The sequence below is a fragment of the Spinacia oleracea genome, chromosome 2, assembly GCF_020520425.1.
Source record: "Spinacia oleracea cultivar Varoflay chromosome 2, BTI_SOV_V1, whole genome shotgun sequence".
In the NCBI taxonomy this organism is placed as follows: Eukaryota; Viridiplantae; Streptophyta; class Magnoliopsida; order Caryophyllales; family Amaranthaceae; genus Spinacia; species Spinacia oleracea.
The window spans coordinates 72,840,348-72,867,278 of record NC_079488.1 but is presented as its reverse complement, the minus strand read 5'-3'; the positions used below and the strand labels follow the sequence as shown (position 1 = coordinate 72,867,278).

Sequence of the window (26,931 nt, the reverse complement as noted above, 5' to 3'; positions counted from 1 at the left end):
ATTGCAGGGGGCTTTTATTATGTACGCTGCAAAAATCTCTTTTGCAGGGGGCAATTAATTTGTACGCTGCAATAACCCTTTAAAGGGTTTGACCCGCGTTGACCGACTGGTTGTTGAAGCGTATTAATACTTGTATGCTGCAACAAGGGGGTTGCAACAAGGGTTTTTTCTACTAGTGATCTCTGTAGATCTTGATGCCCAGTATGTACTGTGCTTCTCCTAGATCCTTCATCAAAAAACATTTCCCAAGCCAAATCTTGACAGAGTTCAACATAGGAATGTCATTTCCGATAAGTAATATGTCGTCGACATATAATACAAGCATTTTTGCTCCCACTGACTTTCTTGTATCACAAGATTCGTCTGTGTTCTTGACGAAGCCAAAGTCAATGACTGTTTCATCAAAGCGTATATTCCCGCTTCTTGATGCTTGTTTTGGGGCGAGTATCTTCTGAAAGACGAGAAATTTCGAGGGGATTTCTCTATCAGTTCTGCTTTCAAGGCCAGACTTGATGCTTCAGCCACAGACCACACAGTCTGCAAGCCCATCTTCTCTTGCAGAGAACCCTTCAAGCCACTAACATACCGAGCCACTTTCTGACTCTCAGATTCTCCCAACTCATTGCGCTCTGAAAAACGCAAGAGCTCTGTTGTGTATTCTGTCACAGTTCTCTTTCCTGAACACACTCAATATACATTTTGTATAAGATCTGCTCATAGTCCTCGGGCAAAAACCTCTCCAGCATCAACTGTTTTATCCTTCGCCAAGTCTTGGCTGGCCCCTTCCGTTGCCTCTGCCTCTGCACAACCAACTTATTCCACCAAACAGCAGCAGTACTTTTTAATCTAATCGCCACCATCTTAACTTGCTTATTTTCAGGAACTTCCATGACATCGAAAAACCTATCAACATCAATCTGCCAATCTAGAAACTCCTCCACCCCCATGGTTCCGTAGAACAATGGAATATCAGCCTTCACCCGATAATCATGTTTATGATGATTATTTCCATCGTCACTTATTTCATCCTCGAGGGGTTCTTCTTCCTCGGAACTCGAACTATCAGCAGTGATATTACGTCGGTTCCTCTGCGGTGCCCTAGTCGGACTCCCTCTCCCGTTCCTCCGCTGATTCACATTATTCTGCACAGCGTTCAACTGCGTTGTTAACGCTTTCATCTGATTAGTCAAAGCAGTTAGGGCCGTGGTAAAAGCCACGGTAACCTCCTCAAGATCTGCTCTGGTCACTGGTTCTCCCATGGCTAATCAAGATACGACAAGAAACCGGAGAAAGTCTGCTCTGATACCACTTGACGCAGTCGGAATTACCAAAGAAAAGCAAGCGCTAATCTTTAGAACGAACGAACAGATTTACGAGCAATAAATCTGTAAAAGCTCTGGAATCCACCAGAAAAGAGATAAACTCTCAGAATTTTATTATCAAAAGAATAGTTGTCTTCTATTGACGAAAATAAAGTGTTTAAATAGTTAACACAAAACCCTAATACGAAACGGAATTAAAAACAAAAGTCGAAAATAATTAAACTGCAGTTTTCGAGCCCTAAACGAACTCGTGGGCCCGTTTCCTTTCCAAAAACATATTCTATTAAGCAATCGGACACCGGAGGCTCGACTAGTAGAAATCATTTCAGCAATTTTGGGCAATTTGCTTCTTTGTCGAATCGTGCAGCCATCCTTCCTACGTCACAACCTCACTTGTGTGTCTCTCTCTTAATTCTGAAAATCTCATTACATTTGGTATTTATAGTGTTAGACATCAAACCAATCTAAGGGACAAGAAAAGGCCACGTCGATTGAACCTTGCGGAGAAGAAAACAGTTTACCCGCAAAGTTCGGCCGAACCCGGGCGAACCTCCAAAATCACAGTTCCTGATTCTCTTCAGGTTCGGCCGAACTATCTAAGAGTTCGGCCGGACTTCCAGCAGGTTCGGCCGAACTTCCCCTGCTGCATGACAGCTTCTCGTAAAATAGTCATAACTCCCTCATTTCTCATCCAAAATGAGCTTATGACCAGGCGTTGGAAAGCTATTGAGCCAAGCTTTCACCTCCAACTTGAATAAACTCCATCTAATGAGTAGATCATGAGATATGTCCATTTGAATTCAGACCTTCCACTATAACACCCCTAACATCCTTCAAGGAAGGTTCGAGGCACACATAACATGGATAAGTTACTTGTTTAAAATGCCAAAATCACTGCCCTTAAAGTTATTGCCCTCCTGGTGTAACATCAAAATTAGGAGAGGAAAAGGAGTCTCAATGTCTCGTATGACGACTTTTACCAGAGAGAATACTTGTTACTGTTAATCAAGATGAAATCCCAAATCAAATCCTTATTTACATGTACTGATTTCTAGCATACATGTGTTGACATGAGACTGTCTCTGACACTGATTTTGGTTTGTGATACTATCAAGTATCAACTGTGTCAAGGTCCTGTCAATGAGTAAACTGTAAGTTTTTGGCATTAGACAGCTTACTCAAGAAATGGGAGCTTCCTGGGGTTGTAAGTATGCTTGAAAATTCACCACAGTTGCCAGTTGGAGCATCGATCGTATCTAATCAGCAATGCTCAGGTTGGTTTTAACTCTGAAACAAATCATTTTATTACTTGTTTTTTTTTATATTTGTGATGCATAATTGTTCTGTACTGTGGTTTTGCAGTTTGGATACGATCTGTCCTTGATTTACACTAACAGTTTTGGAGGCACAAATCACGATTTTGGTCAATCATATAACCAGCAACCAGAACAGTCCCTGAAAAATGTCAAGGGGGTACAGATTCTCGATTCAAGGGTTCGGCGATACAAAGATGAATTTGTATCTGCATTTACATGTTTTCTGTTAAGGCATAAGGTCTCCCCATGGAAGATCACAGTAAGAAGAGCAGAATAGGAAGGGTCGAATATCGTTAAGGTCCCTTGTTTCTCCAAATTTTGTCTCTTATCTGCTTTCTCTTTGCCATTGCTGAGCTTTTAAAGGTAATGCATATTTTGACTGTATAATTTTAATCTGGAAGCTTATGTTGGTACAATTGGTATGGCAAAGCTTCTTTGTGCATAGACTATCAAGTATAAAGTTGTTGCCTTGTTTTTTACATCATTACTGCACTATTTAGTCATTTGACAACATCAGTAGTACTCGTATTCTTTGGACCTGAGTCGGAGAGGTTTGCACAAATAAGTGCATGTGACAGAAGATTTGTATCCAGGTCCTATTTGGGATGTTTTCCATCTATATATCTGGGGGTGAACAACACCCGATACCCTATCAAAATTCAAAAGGGGTAAATTAATTGATTTTATCAAGACTCATAGTATCACAAATTCTTGTAAAACACCGTCAGACCACATGCTATATCACCAATCTCCTACACATTGTCACACTATTAGGAGTAATCTGACAGTTAAAGTAAGTGTTAGACTGTGTGACGTGAGACTAGTTAGGGCAATATTAATAAAATCTAAAACAAAAGTTTTATCACCAGAATAACTCAGTTAAAGCAAAATTTTAGACAAAGTATAAAGAATAAAGTATAAAGAATCATTCAATAATTATTTAGGTGGTAATAACCTTAATCTCCTCAGTTAAAGCAAAATATCTGGGAAAAGTCCCCTTTGCTTGGCCAACCACCTGTTCTATCAACAATTATGATGCTTAATTACAAACTTTAGTGTATAATTATAAATATATACCCTATTTCTAAAAATAAACTCATAAAGGTTAATTGGGAAACTATATAGTATATACTATAGCATGAAATCTAAAACAACCTCCTCAATCAACTTGTTTAACACAAACTTATCAACCTCACCTATTACTTGCTCAACTTCATCTAGAGTAAACATACTCCTCCAACCGACTCCCCATGTTCCGCTCTTGCACTTCAAATCTCGGTCTAGTAAATCATAGATATCATCCGATGGTAAGTCATCACTCACCGGGTTTGAATAGAGTCGTAAGTCTTCAATTTCGTTGCATACTTCCTCTAACAGCCGATCCAAGGAGAGAAAACTTTGTGTTTTCGTTGCGTAGACCCATGGAAGAGGCAGACGTGCTTTTAAGAACTGCGAGCTTTTAAGTTCCAAGACTTCTTTTGCACAATCTATCAGTAATAAAGTGCTTTCAGAGTCTTGATCATTGTCATCAACCATACATGGAACTGAATCTGGATTAAGTTGGATATTGAAGAGCTCCTCTACATGGATCATAAACAATGAGTTGCTTTGAAGCAATGCTTTTAGCTTCGTTCTGGGAGTGAGACATTGTCTCGAAGTCTCATCATCGAGGCTTTTAGTTCTTTCTTGACTAGGAGAATGATGAACTGCAACACCATTTTCATGGGTTGTAATTAAGGTAACTTCATGCAGAGTACTCTGAGTCTCACTGAGCTGATCCACGTTGCAATATTCGCTGGTAGATACTGATGTTATTTCAGAATAACAACTTTGACTGTCATCACAATGTGAAATCTTCTTGTCATTCGGAAGATAAGGAATTCGTTCTGGGATATCTAACAGCTTTATCTGACTGTCAATATCACAATCTGCAATCACCAAATTAAACCAAAAAATGCTTTATCAATAAACAAATACAGAGTATCTTCTTACATCACCCAGAAACTCGATATTATCACAGAATAAGATGTTTCAACAGCAAAATTTCTTTACGAGGAGATGATCATACGAAAATATAGAGATCAGACAGAAAACTCGAGTGTATCAGAAGACATATCAGTAGACTGAATGAACATCAGTACATATAGAAAGGAAGGTGTATTACCTTGGATCTGAATTTGACATCTTTCACTGTCATTGTTTTCATCAGTTAAGCTGTTGACTGCAGGGGAATCAGAAGTACGGTCACCTGTTGAATCAATAATCTCTTCATATAAGATTTTGATTTCCTTGTTTTCACCTTTGCAAATCCGCTTTTCCTCCATCTGCATCATAAGAAACTCATGTTATTCATATTTGTGACTGGTAATTAACTAACAGACATCAAGGACCACAGTTTTCAACTCAAAAAACTTACCACTAAGGCTGAATGTCTGTTCTTTCTTCGCTCAAGTGTTCCCCGGTTCTTGTGATCTAACACAGAAGTAGAAGTAGTCCTCTGTTGACTAGAAGTCTGGGTTTTGGACATAGATTTACCAACTTTTTGTCTTCTAATCTTTGCTGTAGAAGTTTTTTCCTGATTCCCAGAAATCAATTGCTCACTTGGTTTTGCATCTTTCCTCTCTTCAATTTTCCTTCTAGTAGGAGTCGCCTTTGCAACTTCACTTGCTGTTTTAACATCTGTTTGATTCTTCTGTGATTTCTGTTGCAGGTTGGCAGAACCTTTAACCTTAGCAGATGCAACTTTTGTCATGGACTTAGTTTTTTCTTCACTGTCAACTCTTCCTGCTAATTCATTCTTCTGACTGAAATTTACAGCTTCATTTCTGACAATTTCTTGAGCCGATCCTCCACTGTATCTCGGCCTCATGCCTCTTTCTCCCCAATACTTAGGCATGTTTAGCTCATCTAGATCTAGGCAGGGATAGCGCACAGGTTTCATTAGAACAATAGGAGGTCTTTCGCCATCCCAACTATTTTTGGAGGAGAAGAAATCAGACTCTGAGGAATCAATCGTCAGACCATCCACAGAACTGTTTCTAAGAACACCCTTGAATTTCAAATTCTCGAGTATTTCTTCCATACTTCTTTGCTTCACACCCACCTCTTGAGCACCAAATTGAGGTCTTTTGGCCCTCAGGGAATCAATATCGTACATAGGCTTTGCCAAGTTCAGTAATTTCTCCCTCTCTGCGTGTTTCCTTGGACTCGAAGGGAATGATTCTAAACCCATTAGTCTAACAATCACATTTGAGTCTTTTCCTTTTTTCCTGTGAGAAGCCATTGATGATGAAACAGAAGAGTCTGAGGGAACGAAATTACTCGAATAGACCATCGAGGATTGAGTACTCGTACTTGTAGAAGGCAACATATCAGGAGAAGCTGAAGCCAAAGCCATAGCCATAGTCATCTTTCTATGATCATAATGCTCCTCAAATACAGGATTTGTTATCATATTCTGCCTAAGAAGACTATCTCTAACAACATTCTTCATCTCATCAACCGATTTCCTCGGATAGGCATCTACATGATGAATCATAGCCCTTGGAAACCCTCTCACTCCACTAACCATTCCATCGAAGGTACCATCCTCGAGTTTTTGCTTCTGTTTTCGCGATACACCCAACATATAACTCGAAGCTTCTTGTAGTTTACCTAGCATGACTAACGAATCTTGAAGATCAAGAGCTCCTTTCAACAAATTTGTGGCAATACTAGTATCATTTTTGTTCTTCTTCTTCTTCAACAACAACTTGTCATTACTACTAGACCAAGAATCAATCACATGATTCAGCTTCTGAGCTTCTTTAGAGACTTCTAGTAGCTGAAAAGAAACCGGGTTTTCGAGCCCGGCCCTTGTGATCCCTCTAACTCCCATCTCCTTTTTGTTATCTCTCTCTTCCTTATTAATAACAGAAGAAGCTACAACTACAGAAGATGTGTTGTTTTGATGATGATTTCTTTGCTTTCTGTCAGCTTCAACCTTATTAATACAATCTTGCTCCTTTTTTTGAGAATTATTATTCATCTTTGATCTTCTAATTGCCCCACATTCAACACCTTTTGGATCATCACATGTCACAAATGATCTATAACTAATTGATCTTCTTTTGTCCTGAGGCATATTCTTCAACCCCACCAACACACAAATCAGTGAGCCAAATGGAAAGCAAACCAAAATCCACAAAAGAAAAAAAAATCCCCTTGAAATTTAGTTAAAACTTACATTTGTGACTTATAATTGAACCAAATTATGCAAAGTTTGTCAACATCAGATCACTGTAAACACTTCTTCAGCACTGTCAAGAACAAAAAAACACAGAATAAAAATCAGAACTTTCTTCCAAAAAAACAGAGAAGAAAAATGGGATCTTTTTTTCTTTCTTTTTTTGGCTTGAGAAGTTTAGATTGGGAACTACTAACTACCTCAACTTGAGGTGAGTTCAACTGCATACTCTGCATTTTCTGGGAGAGCTTTTCTCCGAGTCTGGTGCAGATAACTCGAAGTCTAGTAGGCTCTGGATTACCGGGTTAGGTACCCTACAGAACAAATTCTTCTCCATTGATCAAACCCAATTCTTCCTTTCCATTCTACCTAAATCAGCATTTACCCATTACTCAAAATTTAAAATTTAGGATTGAAATTCAATAAAAATAAAAATAAATTAGAAAAAAACAGTGAAGAAGAATTAAGTTTCCTGACTCTGCTGACCTGCAAAACTAGGAGAGAGAAGGAGAGAGTGTGTGACTGAGATCCACAGAAGAAGGGCTAAAAATGAAAATTATATTCAAAATTGACTTAAAAGGGTGTCCAACTACCTACTCAGAAAATTCAATGAAGATGAATACAAAGAACAAAATAAAACAAATAAATAAATAAATTTTGAAAAAAAATGCAAAAAAAATGGAGCAGAGAAGTATGGACTATGGAGGAAGAAGAATAAGAATATGAAGGAGTTAGATTTGGTGGGGTTTTTGTCTACTTTATTTTTATATTAAGGAAAAAATTAAATTAAATTAAATTAAATTAAATGTAGATGAGAAAAATGTGAGATTGAAAGAGAGACAAGAAAATCTTTTTTATTTAACAATAAAGTTTGGAGGAATTAATTAATTATTTGAGTATGATTAAAAAATAAAGGGATGGTTGCATATTGATTGTTGCTTGAGGGTGGGTCCAGGGACATGTTATAGTAGTGAATTAAAAGTATGAAATAAACTTAAGTATGATCATTATCAAAACATTTTGGGAGGGAAATTAATTGAGGTTTAACAAGAATTTGAAGGTGATCAGTTGATCACTGACACCCATGTAGTTGTAATTGTGCAGAGTTATGAGGTGAACTACCATGAAAGCAAGAGTTTGAGTATAGTTTAAGTTCATGAACTTGTACTTAATGTGAGTAAAAGACAGTTTTTTTTGCTCTCATTACTCATTAGTTTTTTTTTGGTGTATCACCCGATTCACCTTTACGGCTAATCAGGATTCGGGGGAAAGTTTTGAGTAGCAGTCCCCTCCCAATTGTTGTTGTGGGGGGATCAAACACGGGTCATCCCTACCAAGTTCAGTCTCAATCACCACTGCACCAACATGTAATTGATTGCTCTCGTTAGTGAGTGTGCCAAAATTACTTCAAAAGGTTATTATCCGAGTAATTCATAATCGGTTGGGCATTCGGGTCAATGCGGCACAAATATATACGTGACTGATTTTGAATGACTCGACGTATATTGTGTAATTTAGACCCCTTTAGTCTTTGGATTACTTGATTCCGTTTTACTAGGTTTAAGCTAGTTTTTTTTTTTTAGATAACCGTGGTTGGCGCGACTAGTTATCAAAATACCACCTCTAGGCTCCAACAAACTAATATGAGTGTTAAAAAGGTGATTGGTGCTACTAAAATGTTACAAAGTACTGAGTACCTTATTTTTCTTCATAGTGTAAACCCTAGAAACACGCATTTCATACTTAATACATAATTGTTGGATTTCATATGACATCTCATTCCTCTCGGGATGGGTTCTCGCGCGTCTGAAATCAGGAGACCAGTTAGATCGACCAGTTTACGAAAAAAAAATTAAGTTAGGGAACTTCGCAACCTAGGTTCTACACATATAGAATCCACTTATGGGTGAATTGATAAATGAAGAATGTTTTTTATTTTTTTTAAAGTTTGAACCTAGGCACTAAGGAAACAATAGGGGGTGTGCCTTTATCAATGTGTTCTATTTGGTACCCCAAAAACAGGGGAACAAAGAAGTAAATTGTTTAAAAATTGAATACAATCATACTAAATGTAGTACATGAAAATTACATAGGGATTGATAGACAAGCCTTTTGGAGTTGAAGGCAAATCAAGACTCATAATCAACCAATTCGGGTAATCATTCAGGTAATTTGAATTGTATACTCGTAAAGAAGTGCTTTATTTCATCAGGTGATTGGTGATGTGGTCCAGTATAATGTTCAACAGATTCTTGGTAACGTACTCCGTACTAGCGTAGTCCAATCTTGGCACTATTGAATCCTCTAACTACCGTGAAAAATGTAATACGATACGAGCATACGACTACTTCGGATTTGGTTGTTGCATTGTTAGAGCTCTTATAAGCAGTTTTCGTCTTGGCTTAGAGCATGAATAACAAAGAGGATCCACCTTCCTCTTAGCACTCTCTCTCCTTAAAAAGGACTCTTCATTGTTGTTGAAATAGAAGAGATGATCCATTTCTTGATGAGGAATGGTCTTCATCCTCTATAGGAAGAGGATAGCTCATGTGCCCAAGAAGAACCTTTGACCAGTTAAATTTCGTCACTTGTCACATTAATATTGGCTGTCAAATTTACATATGTTTCTAATGGTTATAATTATTTAAACGGTAATAAAATTAAAACGAAAACATATTCTTTTTAAAAAAGAACACCAACGACCATATAAAAAAATTATCTATAAAATAAACCTAATTTTTACCTATTTTCATACTATATGCTTTATTTTTATCGTAAGGTATATCTATTATCATATTTAATTATTTATTATATGTATGATGGTCATTTTATTTACTAATGAATTGATTTCAATTATCATTAATATTTAAATTTCTGTATAAATATTGAATAATTATCATAATTTGATTTTAATAATTTTAAAATAATTTAAATTATCTCTAATTTTAATAAGTTGACATATTGAAAATTAAATCATTTAATGTACTTCCTCCGTATTTATTTAAGAGATACACTTGGCCGGGCACGTGTATTAAGAAAAAGAATTGAATTAATTAAAATAATAAAGCAAGTGGGGTTGGGTAGATATTTTAATAAGTAAACAAGTGGGGACCATATCGTTTTGCGCAAATTGGATGGTACAGGTGTGTGCACGAAGCTCTAGGTGCACCGGGATCAAAACGACCAACATTAAACATAAAACGCGCGTTTTTATTAAATTCCCAGAAAAAAGAACAATGCCCTTGAACAAAAGAACAATTCCCCTAAACAAAAGAACATTAAAGGCTCTGTTCTTTTCAGCTATGTTTATCGCGTTTTTATTTGATTCGTTGTTATTTTTGCGATATATATTCTTCTGGGTTTTATATTTTGAATTCAAACTATGAAGAGGAGAGAGAAAGTGTGAACTAGGTTTTCTTAAATGGGTTTTAGAGAGAGAAAGTAATGAAAATCCCCAAAAATTCGTTGATTTTTCTGCTTCAACATCAAATTAAATTGATTTTTCTTCTTCAAACCTGAATTCTGCAGCTGGTAATCTGATTTTGGGAGGTAATTTTTCAATTTTGTAATAATAAATGGTATGTTTTGATGATTTTGATTTTGTAATAATTGTGTTTTTGATGATTTTGACTATGTTGATGATTTTGATTGTGTAATAATCGTGTTTTGATGAATGTGATGATTTAAATGAATCAAATTATGTAATAACACGTTGATTTTGTTGAAATCGTTGATTTTGAAGATTTTGATTACGTAATTACGATTTTTTTCCCAGAAAAGAACATTTTTACCTATTAAAGGAACATATGTTCGTATTAAAAGAACAGTTTCATTATGCTCGTATTAAAAGAACAGTTTCATTATAGTAGAAAAATAGACCATTTGCGTTTCATAATTTGTTCTTTTATTTTACTGTGTTCTTCTTTTTTATTATTTTCAATTTTATTTGCGTCTCATAACTTGTTCTTTTTATTTTATTGTGTTATTTTTCTTGTTACTTTTTATTTATCCTTTGTTTCTTTGATTGCGTTCTTTTTCTTGTTTTTATACATGTTAACCTATTATTTTTTTCAGATATTAAGAATAATGTGCTTGATAATTCATAACAGAATGATGAAAATGATGATTCCGAATCATATGTTATTGTGGGACAAAGTACTTGACTTGTTCCTTTTAGTCTCTATATTTGTTCTTTTAGTCTTTTCATTTGTTCTTTTTATAATACTCTGTTAAAATAACAAAATAAAAACACGTGCACAGTTCTCATTATGCACTCTTTAACAATTTTTCCTTTCTCCTTCTTTGTTCTTCAATTATTTGATTCTACTTCCTATTTGTTCATTTTCTATTTTTCAGCAACTATATATATAATAATTGTACTTATGAGTCATAACCATTAGTCATTTTATAAATACATTTTAGAGAGAGAAAGAAAAGATGATTTATATTCTCTTAACATAAGAGAGATTTTTTGAAAGAGAAAGAGTTAGATGGTGAGTGATAGAGTAAAAAAAACAGTTTCTCCTTATTCTCTCTTTAAAATTCCTTCTGAATGTTTCTTGTTTGTTGAAAATGAGTGAATTAAGAAAAAACACTAGTTCAATTTGGTTAGTTTTCGAAGCAAGAGAATCTCTGGAGAGCGTGATATTTTCCGAGGATTGAGATCAGTTTTTTAAGATTTATTAAAAGACATTGATGTTCCTGATACATGTTGATCAAGTGATTAAGGTTCGTTTCCTTGTTCTTTCCTTTAATGTTCTTTTTCAAGTTGTTATGTTCTTTTCACAACTTTACTTTTACTGTGTCATCAACATAGTTTGTTCTTTTAAATCAACATAGTTTGTTCTTTTATATCAACGTACATAGATTGTTAAAAAAGAACATAGAATGGTTTGAAAAGAACAAATAACACTTAAAAAAGAACATAGTCCGATTTGTGGTAAAAGAACAAAAAATACTTTTAAAAAAAATATAGATTTAGTTTTATGTGCATCAAAAAATCTTCGTTTCGTCTTTTTAATTAGAACATAAAATCGTTTGAATAGAACAAATAACACTTAATAAAAGAACATAGTTCTGATGCGTGGGATAAGAACAAAAATACATTTAAATAAAAATATAGATCTAGTTTTAAGTACATCAAAATATCGTCGTTTTCGTCTTTTTAATTAGAACACTAAGTGGTTTGAAAAGAACAAATACAACTAATAAAAGAACATAGATTTGTTGTTCTTTTCGTCCCTTTCATTCTGTTCTTTTGTTTGATAAGGAAAAAAGAAAGTGTTGTTCTTTTCCATGTGTTTTGTTCTTTTTTCTTCTGTTTTGTAAAAAAGTTGTTGTTCTTTTTTTAATTATTTTGTGTTCTTTTTAACTTATTTATGTTTTTTAATATTTAATAACATTATCGATAATATTTTTTTTTTTTTCTGTTGTATTTTTCACACGATGTTCTTTTTGAAAAATAATTGTTCTTTTTATAGTTTATCAGGAGAGAGAATATGTTATTTTCATTTTTGTATATTTTCTTTAGTTTTTTAGCATTAGTGTTCTTTTCAGGTTTTAGTTAATGTTCTTTTCGTTTACTTTATTATGTTCTTTCTGTTTAGTTTGTTATGTTCTTTTTCGTTTTCTTTTAATGTTTTTGCGTTTTGGTGCAGGTGCACGTAGATCTACGTGCAGGCCCCTGCACCATCCACGCGTTGATCATTTTGGGGGTGGGAGGTGGGGTGAGTAAATTAGATGTATTATTTAATTAGATGGTGGAGTTGATAAATTACTAAAAATGGCAAGTGTATCTCTTAAATAAATACGGCCGAAAAAGGCAAGTGTATCTATTAAATAAATACGGAGGGAGTAATAGAATATGTGGTGGGGTATATATATGTATGAAGAGACAGGATACTCTTGGTTGTGGGACAAATTGAAGAAAGAGAAAGAGGAACTGAGGAAGAGGAAGAGGAAAGAGATAGTGAGAAATTTTGTGAAGGGAGAATGTGATGTGTCAAAAGAAGAAGAGGAGAGATAAGAAATAAGAGGAAGATAACCTCTTCTTTGTTAAACATGCTCTTATTGGGTAAAACTAACGGTATAACACGGCCAACTAACAAGGGTACTGTTATTTGCTGCTGTATTCCTCTAATGGCTATGGAGTATTCAAATATTCTACCTGTACCACTTGTTAACAACCAACGTGCTAGACTGTTAGGAGAACTTGGTTGTCGAGTAACTGTTTATACGTGTATAGCTAAAAATTATTCTCAAAAACTAAAAGCTTCTGAACATTCGAGTATTTTACCCTAAGGTTAAGACCTTGTTTGGCAATCGTAGGTTAGTTTCTGCATTCAGTGGCGGAACTAGCCTTGTGTATGGTGGGTCACAGGACCCACCATTCCTCGGGAAAAACTCAAATGTAATTAGCCTGGATAAAGTATCACATTTATTCTTCTGCTTCAGTGGTTTCTTACACAATTCCATTATCGTTAACCGTCCCAGCCGGAACCTGGGTTCGACTCATCAATACTTGCATCTTTTTGCTACTTTTTATTAACCTCTCTTATTCACTCCGTATGTCTTGCTCATTGGGTAGTTTGGTTTGATTGTAATATCAACATTGTACGGTTGTACCCCTTATTTTTTCCTCTCTATTTTATTTTTGTGCTGCAAAACCTTTAAAAAGTAAATAGGTTTATGGTGAACTATGTTTTTCGTATCAAATTATATATACCACGAGTTTAATTTAAACAATGTATATGATTTTAGGTTACATTAATATGCTTCGGATTATTTTTTTACACAAACTAAAATTGAGAGGGCGTCAAAATAGTGTATTGAATATGAACTACCAAGTTTTAAATCATGGGATTGACCGTATGACCGTAGGACTTGGATATGTATCCCTTGGAAAGAGTATCGAAAGACATACCGATATACCATAATACCGATATGACAAGAAACATAAAGTGTAAAAATAAAAACCATGTATTATGTGAATTTTCTATGATGTTCACTCTGTTTGTATGTTTATTTTTGTTTTTGTTTAATACGCGGTTTATTGTGACCTACCATTTCTAAAATCCTGGATCCGCCACTGTCTGCATTAACCGTCAACTAAAGATGGCACTGGAATGGGTCAACCCAAGGCACGACACAACACCGGCATGAATAAATCGTGTCGAGACACATACCTCATTCTTTTGGAAAAAGCACGAGACACCACACGACCTAACATTAAAACAACACGATACGGAGTCATGGGCCTAACTCGGGTCACATTATTTTTGGAAAAAGCACGACACATGCCAACAAAATATATTAATAGGCTTAGGTATAGCACGACACAAGGCCAGTGGGGCTACTGGACTAGGGTCGTGATTGGAATGCCCTTTTGAAATTTCGGCATGACAAGAAAGCAGTGGTCTTGGTGTGGGGCGGATCTACTTATGCCTAAGACACGAGCGACTCACAACCATTTTTACTGTCAACTTTTAACAACGATAATTATAGTGAAAGAATTTTTGACAATCCATGATAGGTTACTCCCTCGGTCCCTTTTTATTCTCTACTTTTGATATTATACACGCGATTAAATATTGATAAAGATTCCTTCCTTTTTTTATTTAAACAATGCAAATTACGTTTATTGATACATAATGTTTTCTTTTTTGTATCCAAATTAAATATGGCATTGAGATAGTGTGAGAGATTTAACATCTCAATGAGAAAGTGCAAAATATGTTTAGTGCCCCAATAAATTTAAGTGATTAAAATAATCACTTGCACGATTTTGACATAATATTGAACATTTATGCTACAATATAAAAATAAAATATTTAAAACATAAAGATTAAAATGGAAAACCCAAAACGAAAAACGTTAAAAACAAAAAAGAACAGAGGAATCAGTAAATTTGAGCAAATTTAAGATAGCGTATTCATCTCATACAAAAAAAAACTCCTACATTCAACTTTTTGGTCTCAAACCTCTCTTCAATATTTTCTCAGGCAATAAGCAGTAAGCACCGTACCGTAGCCCAAGTTTCTCCGACCAAACATTAGTGACGAACATGTTCTAGTGTTCTACAATTAATTAGTATGAGTAGTACTACTAACGTAACACTTAAAACAGTAGTCAAATATTGCAACTTGGTAAAAAACAGAGGTGGTAAAATGAATAATGTCACAGGACACTTGCAGTTGTTTAACGGTATAGAAGTAAATACTGTTTAGTTATATTTTTGGTGCCTCTAATTAATGCAACATGCAATAACTGGTTCCCTTTTTTCCCGTTGCTGATAATTGTTGAGTAAATGTAGGGCTCCAAATGTAGATTTTAGGAAGCTAGCTTAGCTTCATTAAGAAGTTGACATTACAATTTGGAAATCAAATATTCTGTTGTTGTTTTTATATGAAATCTGAGTCGTTTTAGACAGCATTCTCTTTCCCTTAAAAAAAAGGTTTCAGGCTCTAATAAATTCACGTAGTGTCAAGTTGCAATCAGATCCTACTATGTCAACAAGTTTTAATCAGTTCTCATAAGTTGACTCTCTTAAATTTACTCTCTTGCAATTAGGTTTGATCGGGTTCAATAGGTTTCAATCAAGTTTGATCATGTCTTATCAAGTCAATCAGGTTTAATTTGTTCTAATAAGTTCAGTAAGTTCAGCTTTTATCAGGTGAAGAGAACGCCTACTTATTTTGACCTGGCCTTATTTTTTCTAATCTAATATGATCTTATTCTTCCTAGTGTCATTTGAACTTTTTTTTTTTATTTAATTTGATTCAATCTAATTTTTTTTTAAATCAACAAGTAATACGGTCATAAGATAAGGTGAACTAAACAGAACCTGAGAAACACAGAAGTATCCATGATAACAAAAAAAAATATGAAACCCCCTAACCCCCTTTCTCTCCCACCTACCCCACTCCCCCAGCCATAGAAATTTCGGAATCCTCCTTAGTGATCTCCAACAACAACCAGTTCAGTGATAACAACGTATCGGCAACCTTACCAACAACAATTCACACCATCACAGCCACGACTCAAAACCTTACCCCACCCTTAGTTTCATCAGCAGACCACATGAACATTGATTTCCCTCAGAAAACCAAAACCAAATTCTCATTCAAGAATATCTTAGCCTCAGACATCCAAACCACCACCTCACCCTCAACCCCCAACCTAAACAACCTTAACCTTCGGGGCTTTGACAAGAACACTGATGTGATTGTTCCAACTTCTGAAGAGGTTGTACAAGCTATCCAAAAGCAATGAAAATCGATAATTATCCTAAAAGTAGTGAGAAAGTCCTTTTCTGTTGAGTTTCTATCCGGGCAGTTGAAGAAGTTGTGGAATTTGAAACTAAATCCAACCCTAAATGGTATGGGGAAGGGGTTTTACTCCCTCAAGCTCCCCACAATTGCAGGAGAAAATTCTGGTTGAAGATCGACCTTAATTAGTTTGTAAATGGTTTCTATGTAGCAATCAGACTATGGGAACCTGAGTTCCGACCATCCACAACCGCAATCCAATCAGTGCCCAAATGGTTTGACTTGTTCAAATTTTACCTGTGGAATTCCACATAATGGATGTGCTGAAATCGATAGCGAATGCAATCGGGAAATTTTCTAAGGCGGACCTAAAAGGGGCAGAACTTAATAGAGCTTCCTTTGCGATGATTTGCTGTCAGGTGAATGAAAACTCTCTCATCCCCACGTCGATGTGGATTGGGAGATGCAAACAACCTATAATTGCATCCTCTTCCCAATTTCAATGCCCAATCTATCTTAAGTCGAACACCCCAAACCACCCATGTCAGAAACCAACGAACCCTGGCTCGGAAAAGTCAATCTCACCTACAACAGGGAATGATCAACGGTCAGATCTCGTAGGGGATACCTCACTGGAAAGCAAAGGCCGGAAGTTGGTGACAAAAAAGAGGGGAAAAAAAAGAGAAATAAACCAAAAGTGGAAACAAAAACACAATATGTCAAATTGGCGGGAAAATTCCAAAAAAGGAAAAACGGGCAATTAGATCTCAAACAACTGTCCAAGTAGAAGAAATATGTGGCTCACCCAAGAACCTCTCAACCCCCTTTCATCAGTCCACTGTTGTGGAAAACCTAGACCTGGTCAAAAGGTGGGTCGGGTTGGGTTCGAGTCGGGCCGAGGACATTAAAATCTATCCACTACGTCGGGTCGGGCCGGGCTGGTCCAAACTTCGAGCCAATTATTTTTCCCAAATTGCTATTTCGGGTCAAAAATAGCGGGTTTTTTGGGTCATTTTTGGGCCGCGCCAAATTTATAATTAAAATTGTGGTTTTATGTTGCCCAAAACCCGCAATTTTTTAAAAACGTTCCGGTCGGGCCAAGACAGGCTCAAAAGCGGGCCGAAATATTCTGCCCGTAACCCGGTAATTTTCGGACCGGGTCGGGTCGGACCCATGTTGATCAGCTCTAGGAAAACCCCATCTTACCCCTAATTTCAAATGCTCCCTTCACTTTCTCTTCAGAGGACCAAAACCAACACCAATCTAACCTAGCCTACCAACGACCACCTCCCTCGACCCCAAAGCTAACCATTCCTCAATTCTCCACATTCAATCCTTCATTCCCCTCTCAAAACCATCAAATGGATGACCATCATTCCAACCTGCTATGGGACCCAACAAGATACAACCTTCATCCACCCCAACACCAGATCTACAACCTAAGACTCCCTCCACCACCTCTAAATCCTCTGAACCCAATCCACATCCATTTCTCAAGAGAACAGGACATAATGTATTTCACTTTAGCCCCTCTATGGACGCTATATCTGAATTTTCCCCAAACGAAGTCCATTATTACCTCCCTCAAAAGAATCCCCGCCTACTCCCCAAAAAAATCAACCCAATTGTGATTCGTCGAGTTCTGAGGGAATGTTGAAAATCCTAGTGAGAATACAAAAGAAAATGAGTGGGAAATGAGAAAGTGTGGGAATATGAAAAGTCCCACATGGGAAAAACACAAACCACATTCAATGTTTATATTTGGGGACTTGAGGGAAACACTTGTTGAAAGCATGAGAGTGGCATGTGTGGACACACAACACACACGCGCGCGCGCGCACACGGGCCGGGCCGTGGGGTGGGTTTTGTGGTCCGGGTCTTTCTTTTTTGTCAGTGGTGGGTTTAATTAATTCTAATGGGCAGAAAGAATTAATCAAACCACTAATTCCGTAACTGTCCCATTAACTCCACTAATACCCATTAATTACCCAGTAAATGTGGTAACCTCCCACTACTCCACTACTTGTCGTTTATGGCTGTTGCAGCTCTTCTATAAATATCTCCCTTCTGTTTTCCATAAATCATCAATCACAGAAACAGTTCTCTGCATTCTTTCTCAAAATTCTCAAACATTGTTCTCGTTTTTCTGGGCAAATATTCTGGTCTCCAACTGAGGCTTGTGAGTGCACACAAACGTTGGTGTCGTGTTAACCTTGGAGGGCAACCGCAAGTGATCTACTGCATCAGAGGTAGCGCGGAATTGTCTTTTAGAGCAGTGGTTCGGCCACGGCGCGACAAGTGTTCAGTTCGTACATACGTATTATCCAGCTAAGTTGTTCCAATTATTTATTTAGCTAACACCGCATTCAACATGAAGGGGTAGATATAAGGAGGGGTAATTGTGACACTTAATAGGCGGGTGAGTATTTATGAGGTAGGGTTTAGTAAGCCCCAAAAAATGAGGAGAAATTCATGGTGGATCATCATAATTATCCTTGGTCATTAGAAACACTATTAAGCGACAATGGAAGGTTCCTTGGACGATTTTCAACATCATTGCCGATGTGGAGAAGGAAGTTTCGAAGTTTGAGTCGATCTCTTTTCACCACTATTTCCGGGAGGCAAATCAGGCGGCAGATTTTATGGCTAATCATGGCCATAACTACCCTACCATGCTTTATTGGTTCAACTCTTGTAATGATTTGTTCTTTTCCATCATCCGAAAGGATAAGTTAGGTTAGTCCTATGTTAAGCACTAATCTAGTTTTTATTTCCTTATAATAAAAAAAAATTAGAATCATAACATTTCTTTTTTTTTATATATAAAGAAGAAACCACGATGTTTTGGTACATAAAAGACATCAACCTAGTAAAGCACTAGGCTTCCACTTTTGGAAAGCTTACTAGATTCTTTCCCCTTTGATTACGCATAATTATGTAGGTAGTCTAGCTAGTAGCTAAAGATCAGGCACTACATACTACTCTCTCCGACCTTTTTTATGCTTTACGTTTTATATCATTCAAGCAAATTAAGAATAATCATGCAAGTAGTCTAGCTAGTAACTAGTGGTAGTTAATCACGCATGCTAATCTTTGCAAATTGCAAAGAATCTTTAATGACCATCTCGCGTAGAATTCGTTCCACAATCCACACCCACCCATGTCAAAACGATAGTGTTCCCTCCGTCCAATAATATTTGTCAAGCTAATATCGTAATAATCAAATTCACCCGTGTCACATTGGTGACAATTGACAACCTTAGGTTATAATTATTAGGGTTTTATTTGGTGAACTTTTCTAAATTTCTGTTTTACGATACCCAAATTCTTCTTACGTTGCGTTGGTTGTCGGTAAAAAATAGAGTAAATGGAAATGAATTTGTATGTAAATTTGTAAGAAAAATCAATATTAATTCTCATCATAATTGTTAGTTCAAATAAAATTATCTACTTTTAAAAAGAAGGCTCGGTTGAGTGCAAACCCCTAGAACTAAGTCGCAGTTAAATCTTTAACACAAGTCTGATAATCAATAGAGCCAACATTTTGATTGGTGCTTTTATTTTACTAATCGTATTTAACAAATATTTGACTGATGATAGAGGTCATGGCCCCGCCAACCCCCCAATCCACACCTACAAACAATATAATAACTTTGTGTTAATATACTTATATAGTTATAGAGTTGCAAGTTGCAAGTTGCGTAGCATGTCAAAACATTAATGGGAAGGATCCCCTCAAAAAAAAAACATTAATGGGAAAGAAGACCAAAGGCTAAATCACTGAGGTTCAATATAGTGAAACTTTATCATATCGACATGCATATCCAAGTAGTTAAGTCACACAATATTGTTAGGTGTGTAATTATAATACCCAATGTTGCAAGATAATGACCCTAAATTCACCAAAAATTGGCCGGTGTTACCATATTTCTTTATTTATATATCTTCGATCACAATCACATCAAGATCGATATCATGGTGTACGTACATTCTCATTAATCATTAACGGGCCTTATTGTTTTAAACATAACTGCAAGTACGTTGAATCGGTATCATTTTACTTATATAGTAGTATTAAAGTGAATAAAACTTAGAAAAACGCAAACTTAGAAAGGAAATTAAAGTACGATATTTGGCTTAGGATAATTTCGGGGAAATAATGCTATGGCACATAATTTTCAACCTTATTTTAAGATGGGGCAGAATAAGCTTAAATGTGTGTTTCATGCACCGTCGAAATTCAATTCATGCATGTTTGGGATACTAATTAATTACTAATAATTGTCAAGTTTTAACGATGTCGATGTCAACGTGTACGTACTTCATTGGTGGACCAGAGAGGGGAGGCTAATTATATCATAATAAATTACGCTAATAAAATGATGTACAAATTAAAGGAAGTATATTAGGTAATTTCGTGCTTGTATAACGAATAAACAAGAAGAAACGTACGAGTATTAAATGACTATACAGCTTGATTAGGCTCCAATATAAGTACTTATAAGTTATAACTGTTGGAAGTTCTTGTTAGGAAATGCAAAAGAAAAGAGTGTAAAAATGTGAATGTTGTTTTTGTCCCACATTGAAACTATAACTCATTTCCTCTTTGTTTATATATTGGGTTGAAGGTGTAACTCTTGTTTGAGAAAGTGTGAGAGTGGTATGGGTGGACACATAGCACACTCACGTGCGCGCGTGTCGGCTGGCCGGGTTGGGTCAGGCCATGGGCCTTGGGCTCTTGGGAATGTGATGCGCGGGCGTGGGGTGGGTTTTGTGGGCCTTACATATTCTTTTCGTACCGGGTTGTTTCGGTTAAAACATTGTTACGGGAATCTATATTGATTACGTAACCGTTGGTTTAATTAGCCTTAATGGCGGCCGTTACAATCTTTATTATTCTAGCCGTTTTTGGTCTCTTGCTTTTCCTAAAGTTTGATTATTTAATCAAACTTTGTACCTTCCAAAAAAGATATACGTAATACACAATTCCAGAAAAACCAAACACATGCTTTCTCTCCCAAATTGCTCTTGGTTTTGGGCATATGTTCTGACTCCATTCGGGTTTGTGCGTGCACACAAATTCGGAGTTGTGTTAATCCTGGAGGGCGACCGCTTTTGTTCTACTGCACCAGGAGGTAGTGCGGAATCGTCTTTTAGGACAGTGGTATCCCACGGCACAGCAATTGTTTGTTATATGTTTATCCGATTATTCGCATCTACCAGATAAGTATATTCTATCTACATTCTTATAGCAACATTATTATTATTATATTGTGCTAATTTGCAACAATCTAAAAGACGATTGATCAATGTTGCGTATGTTTTTTATGGTGTTGGTATAAATGTTGATTTCCTTAATTGGTCGGACCTTTAAGACGATCTGAAAATATACGAAATCGGAAATGACGAAAATGTTGTTGGTATTGCTTGGCCTTGCATCAGAGTGCTATTACTAAGGGAATTTTCTAATTTCTACTCATATTAATGACACCGCATAATCTGTTGTTGGTATATGTGAAAGGAATTCGGTAATTAATTCGATCAAGTTTATTCTTGTTCCATTTTTTGGCATTTCGGAAACTGTGTTATGGAGCTTTTATGCATTTGTTATAAAATTGTTGTGCCTGGTTATGTATGATTCGTTATTGGATCTTTAATACGGAGTATTACGCATGTTAGTATTTTTTCGTTATTGCTACGGAGTATTGCTTCACTATTGTGGATTATTTATTTAGCATAAATGGGCTATATTAGAATTGTTTATAGTCTGTTTGTGGCCTTTGGAAATCACTTGGAATGTAAACCTGTCTGAACCAAATGTCACAACCTTGGATCGGGAGCTTTTTTTTTTCCGACTGAGATCATGTGATCAATATCATCAGAGCAATGCAATTTTACAATGATACGGTATACTCCGTATATGGTTATGCAAAGCGGTTCTCAGCATCTTGATAAGTCATACGTTTTGTATACTGCATTTATTTTCAGCCGGTTTGGTTTTTTGTTTGACTGGCATTTGGTTTTTATTAAGTTACCATTAATTTGGTCAATCATATATGATATATCGTGGTAGTCGTACATTGTGATTAGCTAAGTTTTAGCCTCAAATTACGTTAGTGTCTTTGTACATAAATGGTTCAAGGATCTTTTAATTTCTCATAACTCTTCGTGAATTATGCCGCCTTAATTACATTGGTTCTCCGTGAAACTCAAAGGACTTGTGTGTTGTGTTTATGGTGTTTTATGTAATTCTTGAGATAAGACGCCAAACAAGAGGAGTTTTATTTATTGCGGTTAGAGAAGTGTTCTCTGAATTCTTTCTCCTCGGACAAATAAATGTTGTTGTAATACTCATATAGTACTACCAGTATGTCCTACTCTTTCTGGTTCTTTGTCTAATGTAATACGAAGTAGGAGTACGTGTAGGAGTCATCCCCTTTTCTATTAAGTAGTCTTGATAGTTGGTTTTTATTTTTTTTGTGTTCCTTGTTGGGGCATGAACTCCTCATCCCTCGAGATGGTTATCCTTCTTTATGGGCATAGCAATTAGCGACTCATATTGGGAGGCAGCAGCATGGATTAGACTTGTTGATGTTGTATGAGTTTTTTCAAATGCGTTATAAACTTATAATGTTACGGTCAACTAAATTTTTATTGTTGATTATTAATTTAGTTTTTCTTGTTTGACCTTTGTAACTATTTAATTCATTTTCCTCATACTTTTCTAAGTTAGAACTTGGGGGTAAGGATTGTTATTGTTATGGAATTAAAAGACAAACTTGACCAGCTAATGGAGTTCTTTGGTCTGGTTTTAAGAATCAGATGTCGTACTAATTACCTTTACTTTGGAGGTTTCGAAACGGTCGAGTGAATTTTTATTTATTGAGTGATGTAGTTATTTCTCAATTTATTATCATTTTATAACTTATTTACATATTTTAGTTTATGTACCCTCTCATAGGCTCATGTTGGGTATTTTTTTGTTTTTTTTTTTTTAACTCTCTATCAGCTAGACTATGTGGGGGTTGGAGTTAAAATTTGAGCCCTAACGAGTAAGTAAGTTATGGTGCGAAATTGGTCGCTAGTAAGATTATAAGTGTGCTAAATGTACTCACAGTTGTCATGACTACTTTCCTGCGATGCTATCAATACTAATGAGGTTACTCATATTCTACTCGGCGAACAGGTGCAGTGATGGTAGCACACCCATCGAGCACGTTAGTAAGGAGGTCTTTAATCGCTTTCTAATATATGAATATTATTATATGTTTTACTTGTACCCCGTTTATGCATAATATTTATTTTGGTAAATAGTTTTGCAATGTGGGGGTAAGCTAGTATTTGAGACTAACTAATAAGTTAGTTGCAAACCTAGTTATGTTGAGTATGTTTGTAAACCTACGAAAGAATCGTTGCAACCACCTAAATACAAAAGTCATATGAGAAGTTTTATTCTTTTCTTGGGTTATAACGTTTGGGATTTATTGCATGTATGTAGCCTAAATTTTAGCTTTGAGTGTGCCAATATGGATTGAGGTAATCATGTTGTTGGCTCTCACACGCTATAATGATGTTGGTGAGACTAATGTTTTTAATGTCTTAAGCCAAGATGAAGGTTCGCGGTAAATTATATGATACTTGATGGCTTGGTAAGGCAAATGAGTTGGTACATGTACATTTAATCTTATTCTCACCTCATGGAAAGTGTTTGGTAATCGTCAATTACCTAATGTACACTCGTTGTAGTTCTAGCATATTATTGTTAAATTTTGAGAAAGAACCCTCAAAATATTATGCTAATGTGTTTGTAAGTATAATGCGGTGCCCACTTACTCTTGATTGTTGTTGCTTTACAGTTGGGACGATCATATCATTACTAGTAAATTTGTTCTTCACCAGGTGATAGTGTGTAATGTTATGAAAAGATGCAAAGCATAAGTATATTGCACTTTACAATATGAAGCTGAGCTCATAGGGCTGATTTCAAGATGTCAAAAGAACAAGGTCTGTAAGTTGGTTAAGTCATACGTTGAAAGACTTAAGCAAGCTCCTAAATGACGGTATTACAAGTTTGACAAGACTATGTCTGGTAATGTTTTCATGTCATTGAAGGTGACGCTTGTGTTTATTCTAAGCATGATTCTCTTGATTGTGTTTGTCTTTACGTGGATGATATAACAATGTTTGACACTAACTTGAATCGAATAAATGAGATAAAAGATTTTTTTTTAATTCGGAATTTTGAAATGATAAACCATGGATGAGGCAAATATGATTTTGGGAGTAAAATTTATAAGGACTCCAAATGGCGTTTTTCTTGGTCTGTCTCACTAAGCTGGAAAAAATGTTTAAACGTTTTTCTCATTTAATGTCGATCAAGTTAGGACTCCTTTTGATCCAAACATCCACTTAAGGATAAAAGTGGTCTAGTTTGTCAAATCTGAATATGCTAAGATTGTTAGTAGTATTATGTTTCGTATGAACTACACTACGCTTGACATTGATTATTATGTGAGTGGTTTGAGCAGGTACAATCATAGCCCAAGTAATGATTATTGGGATGCTATAAGGTGATTGCTTCGGTACCATGTAGGTACCATGAATTGGAGTTTGCACTACTCCAAATTTCCAGGAGTGATTGGAGGGATCATGTGATTTCTATTTGGTATCTGTTAATTATAAAGTCCACTCCAATAGTCGTTGTTCTTCACCCTAGGGGGTGGAGCTGTATCTTGGAAATCTTGCAAGCAATCTTGTATAGACTGTTATGACTAATATGGAATATGAATTTATTGCTATTGATCGAATTGGCAGGTTATGAGGCAAAATGGTTGAGGAATGTGCTTGCAGATATTCCAGTGTGGGGGAAGCCAGCTCCTTGGCAATTGTTGTTGCAAAGAACCATGCCTATAATGGAAGATAGACACATTAGTTTGAGGTATAAAGCCGTCAAAGATATGTTGTCTATTGAGTAAATATTTACTGTGTAAAGTCTGAAATGAATAAAGCGGATCCGTAAACGAAAAGGCCTATAATGAAAACTAGTTCTGGAAACATTGGAAGGGATGGACTTGAGGCCCATTGAATGAATTGTAAAATAATGAACTCCTACTCACAGAGTTCAAAGGACGACATTATGTTATAATTCGGAAGCACAAAATTTTATTTTTTGTCCATCCCCTAAATGTTATAATGTGCTTGCTACAATCGGAAAGAGGTTGAGCATACGGCTCTTAATGAACCCATACCATATGTTTGGTGGTGTGAATGTAGCTCACACTTGATGGGATTCACCTACGTAGGTGTGGAAGTGTGGCCGCTTCCTATGAGAATTGCGATATGGGCTATTCTCTAGAGCACCTATGAGCATATCCAGGTCGGACGTATGGCCAGTATAAGGCGTCACTTTATTCGCGGAGTTAGAATATCATACATATTCAGTTGTGTGCTTTGAGTGACGGGTTTCTAACCCCCTATCAAGTTCAATACGAAAGTCACTTGGTAGGAAAGACATCATAGCTCAAATGTCACTAAGTGTTAATTCAAGTCGAAAGACATTGGCACCTATTCAATTGGTATGTTTTGTCCAAAACCAATTCATTCTTTTCTTTCTTTTTCTCATCTTCGAACCTGTGGGGGATTGTTGGAAGTTCTTGTTAGGAAATGCAAAAGAAAAGAGTGTAAAAATGTGAATGTTGTTTTTGTCCCACATTGAAACTATAACTCATTTCCTCTTTGTTTATATATTGGGTTGAAGGTGTAACTCTTGTTTGAGAAAGTGTGAGAGTGGTATGGGTGGACACATAGCACACTCACGTGCGCGCGTGTCGGCTGGCCGGGTTGGGTCAGGCCATGGGCCTTGGGCTCTTGGGAATGTGATGCGCGGGCGTGGGGTGGGTTTTGTGGGCCTTACATATTCTTTTCGTACCGGGTTGTTTCGGTTAAAACATTGTTACGGGAATCTATATTGATTACGTAACCGTTGGTTTAATTAGCCTTAATGGCGGCCGTTACAATCTTTATTATTCTAGCCGTTTTTGGTCTCTTGCTTTTCCTAAAGTTTGATTATTTAATCAAACTTTGTACCTTCCAAAAAAGATATACGTAATACACAATTCCAGAAAAACCAAACACATGCTTTCTCTCCCAAATTGCTCTTGGTTTTGGGCATATGTTCTGACTCCATTCGGGTTTGTGCGTGCACACAAATTCGGAGTTGTGTTAATCCTGGAGGGCGACCGCTTTTGTTCTACTGCACCAGGAGGTAGTGCGGAATCGTCTTTTAGGACAGTGGTATCCCACGGCACAGCAATTGTTTGTTATATGTTTATCCGATTATTCGCATCTACCAGATAAGTATATTCTATCTACATTCTTATAGCAACATTATTATTATTATATTGTGCTAATTTGCAACAATAACTTCCTACAGTGCAACTTGTTAACATGTTCTTGAATCTTCATGTGTCCTTTTTCCATTTAACTTGTTGCAGAATTAGCGATTTTGCGCAGTCTCGTTATAGAATAGTTTTGTGTAAAATTGTCTTGTACTCATAAGATTGTTGAGTGCTGCACAAAAATCATAATTGTTACCACGAAATCTTAAACTATTAACACAAAAATCATCATCTTTTAAGGTTTCGTTTTTTGTTAATCTTATACATGTTGCACAATTGATCAGCTTGGGCATTAGTTCAGTACGTACTACATTGTAGTGCATGAGAGTTGCCACGCTAGCACTTTCAGTTAGTATAGCTTCCTTATTTCTAGGAGTTAGTTGTAACAGATTTCAATAGCTTCTA

The 26,931-nt window shown here is 36.2% G+C and overlaps 1 protein-coding gene across 1 annotated transcript; it reads right to left on the bottom strand.

The window, feature by feature from the left end:
- Positions 1–3,542: 3,542 nt before the first annotated feature.
- On the bottom strand, positions 3,543–7,634 carry LOC110801277 (uncharacterized). The gene is made up of 6 exons (XM_022006624.2): positions 7,350–7,634; positions 7,064–7,232; positions 6,864–6,936; positions 5,055–6,764; positions 4,803–4,962; positions 3,543–4,566 (listed from the first exon to the last, which is right to left on the bottom strand). The coding sequence occupies exons 4-6, from the start codon at positions 6,759–6,761 to the stop codon at positions 3,770–3,772; spliced, it is 2,664 nt and encodes an 887-aa protein (XP_021862316.2). The 5' UTR covers positions 6,762–6,764; positions 6,864–6,936; positions 7,064–7,232; positions 7,350–7,634; the 3' UTR covers positions 3,543–3,769.
- Positions 7,635–26,931: the final 19,297 nt, after the last annotated feature.

Excerpts from the sequence above, each read along its gene's own strand:
- LOC110801277 (XM_022006624.2), bottom strand. The coding sequence starts at position 6,761 with ATGCCTCAGGACAAAAGAAGATCAATTAGTTATAGATCATTTGTGACA. Across the intron at positions 4,963-5,054 it reads ACAGACATTCAGCCTTAGTG|ATGGAGGAAAAGCGGATTTG; the intron begins GTAAGTTTTTTG and ends CTTATGATGCAG. Across the intron at positions 4,567-4,802 it reads ATGTCAAATTCAGATCCAAG|ATTGTGATATTGACAGTCAG; the intron begins GTAATACACCTT and ends TGGTGATTGCAG.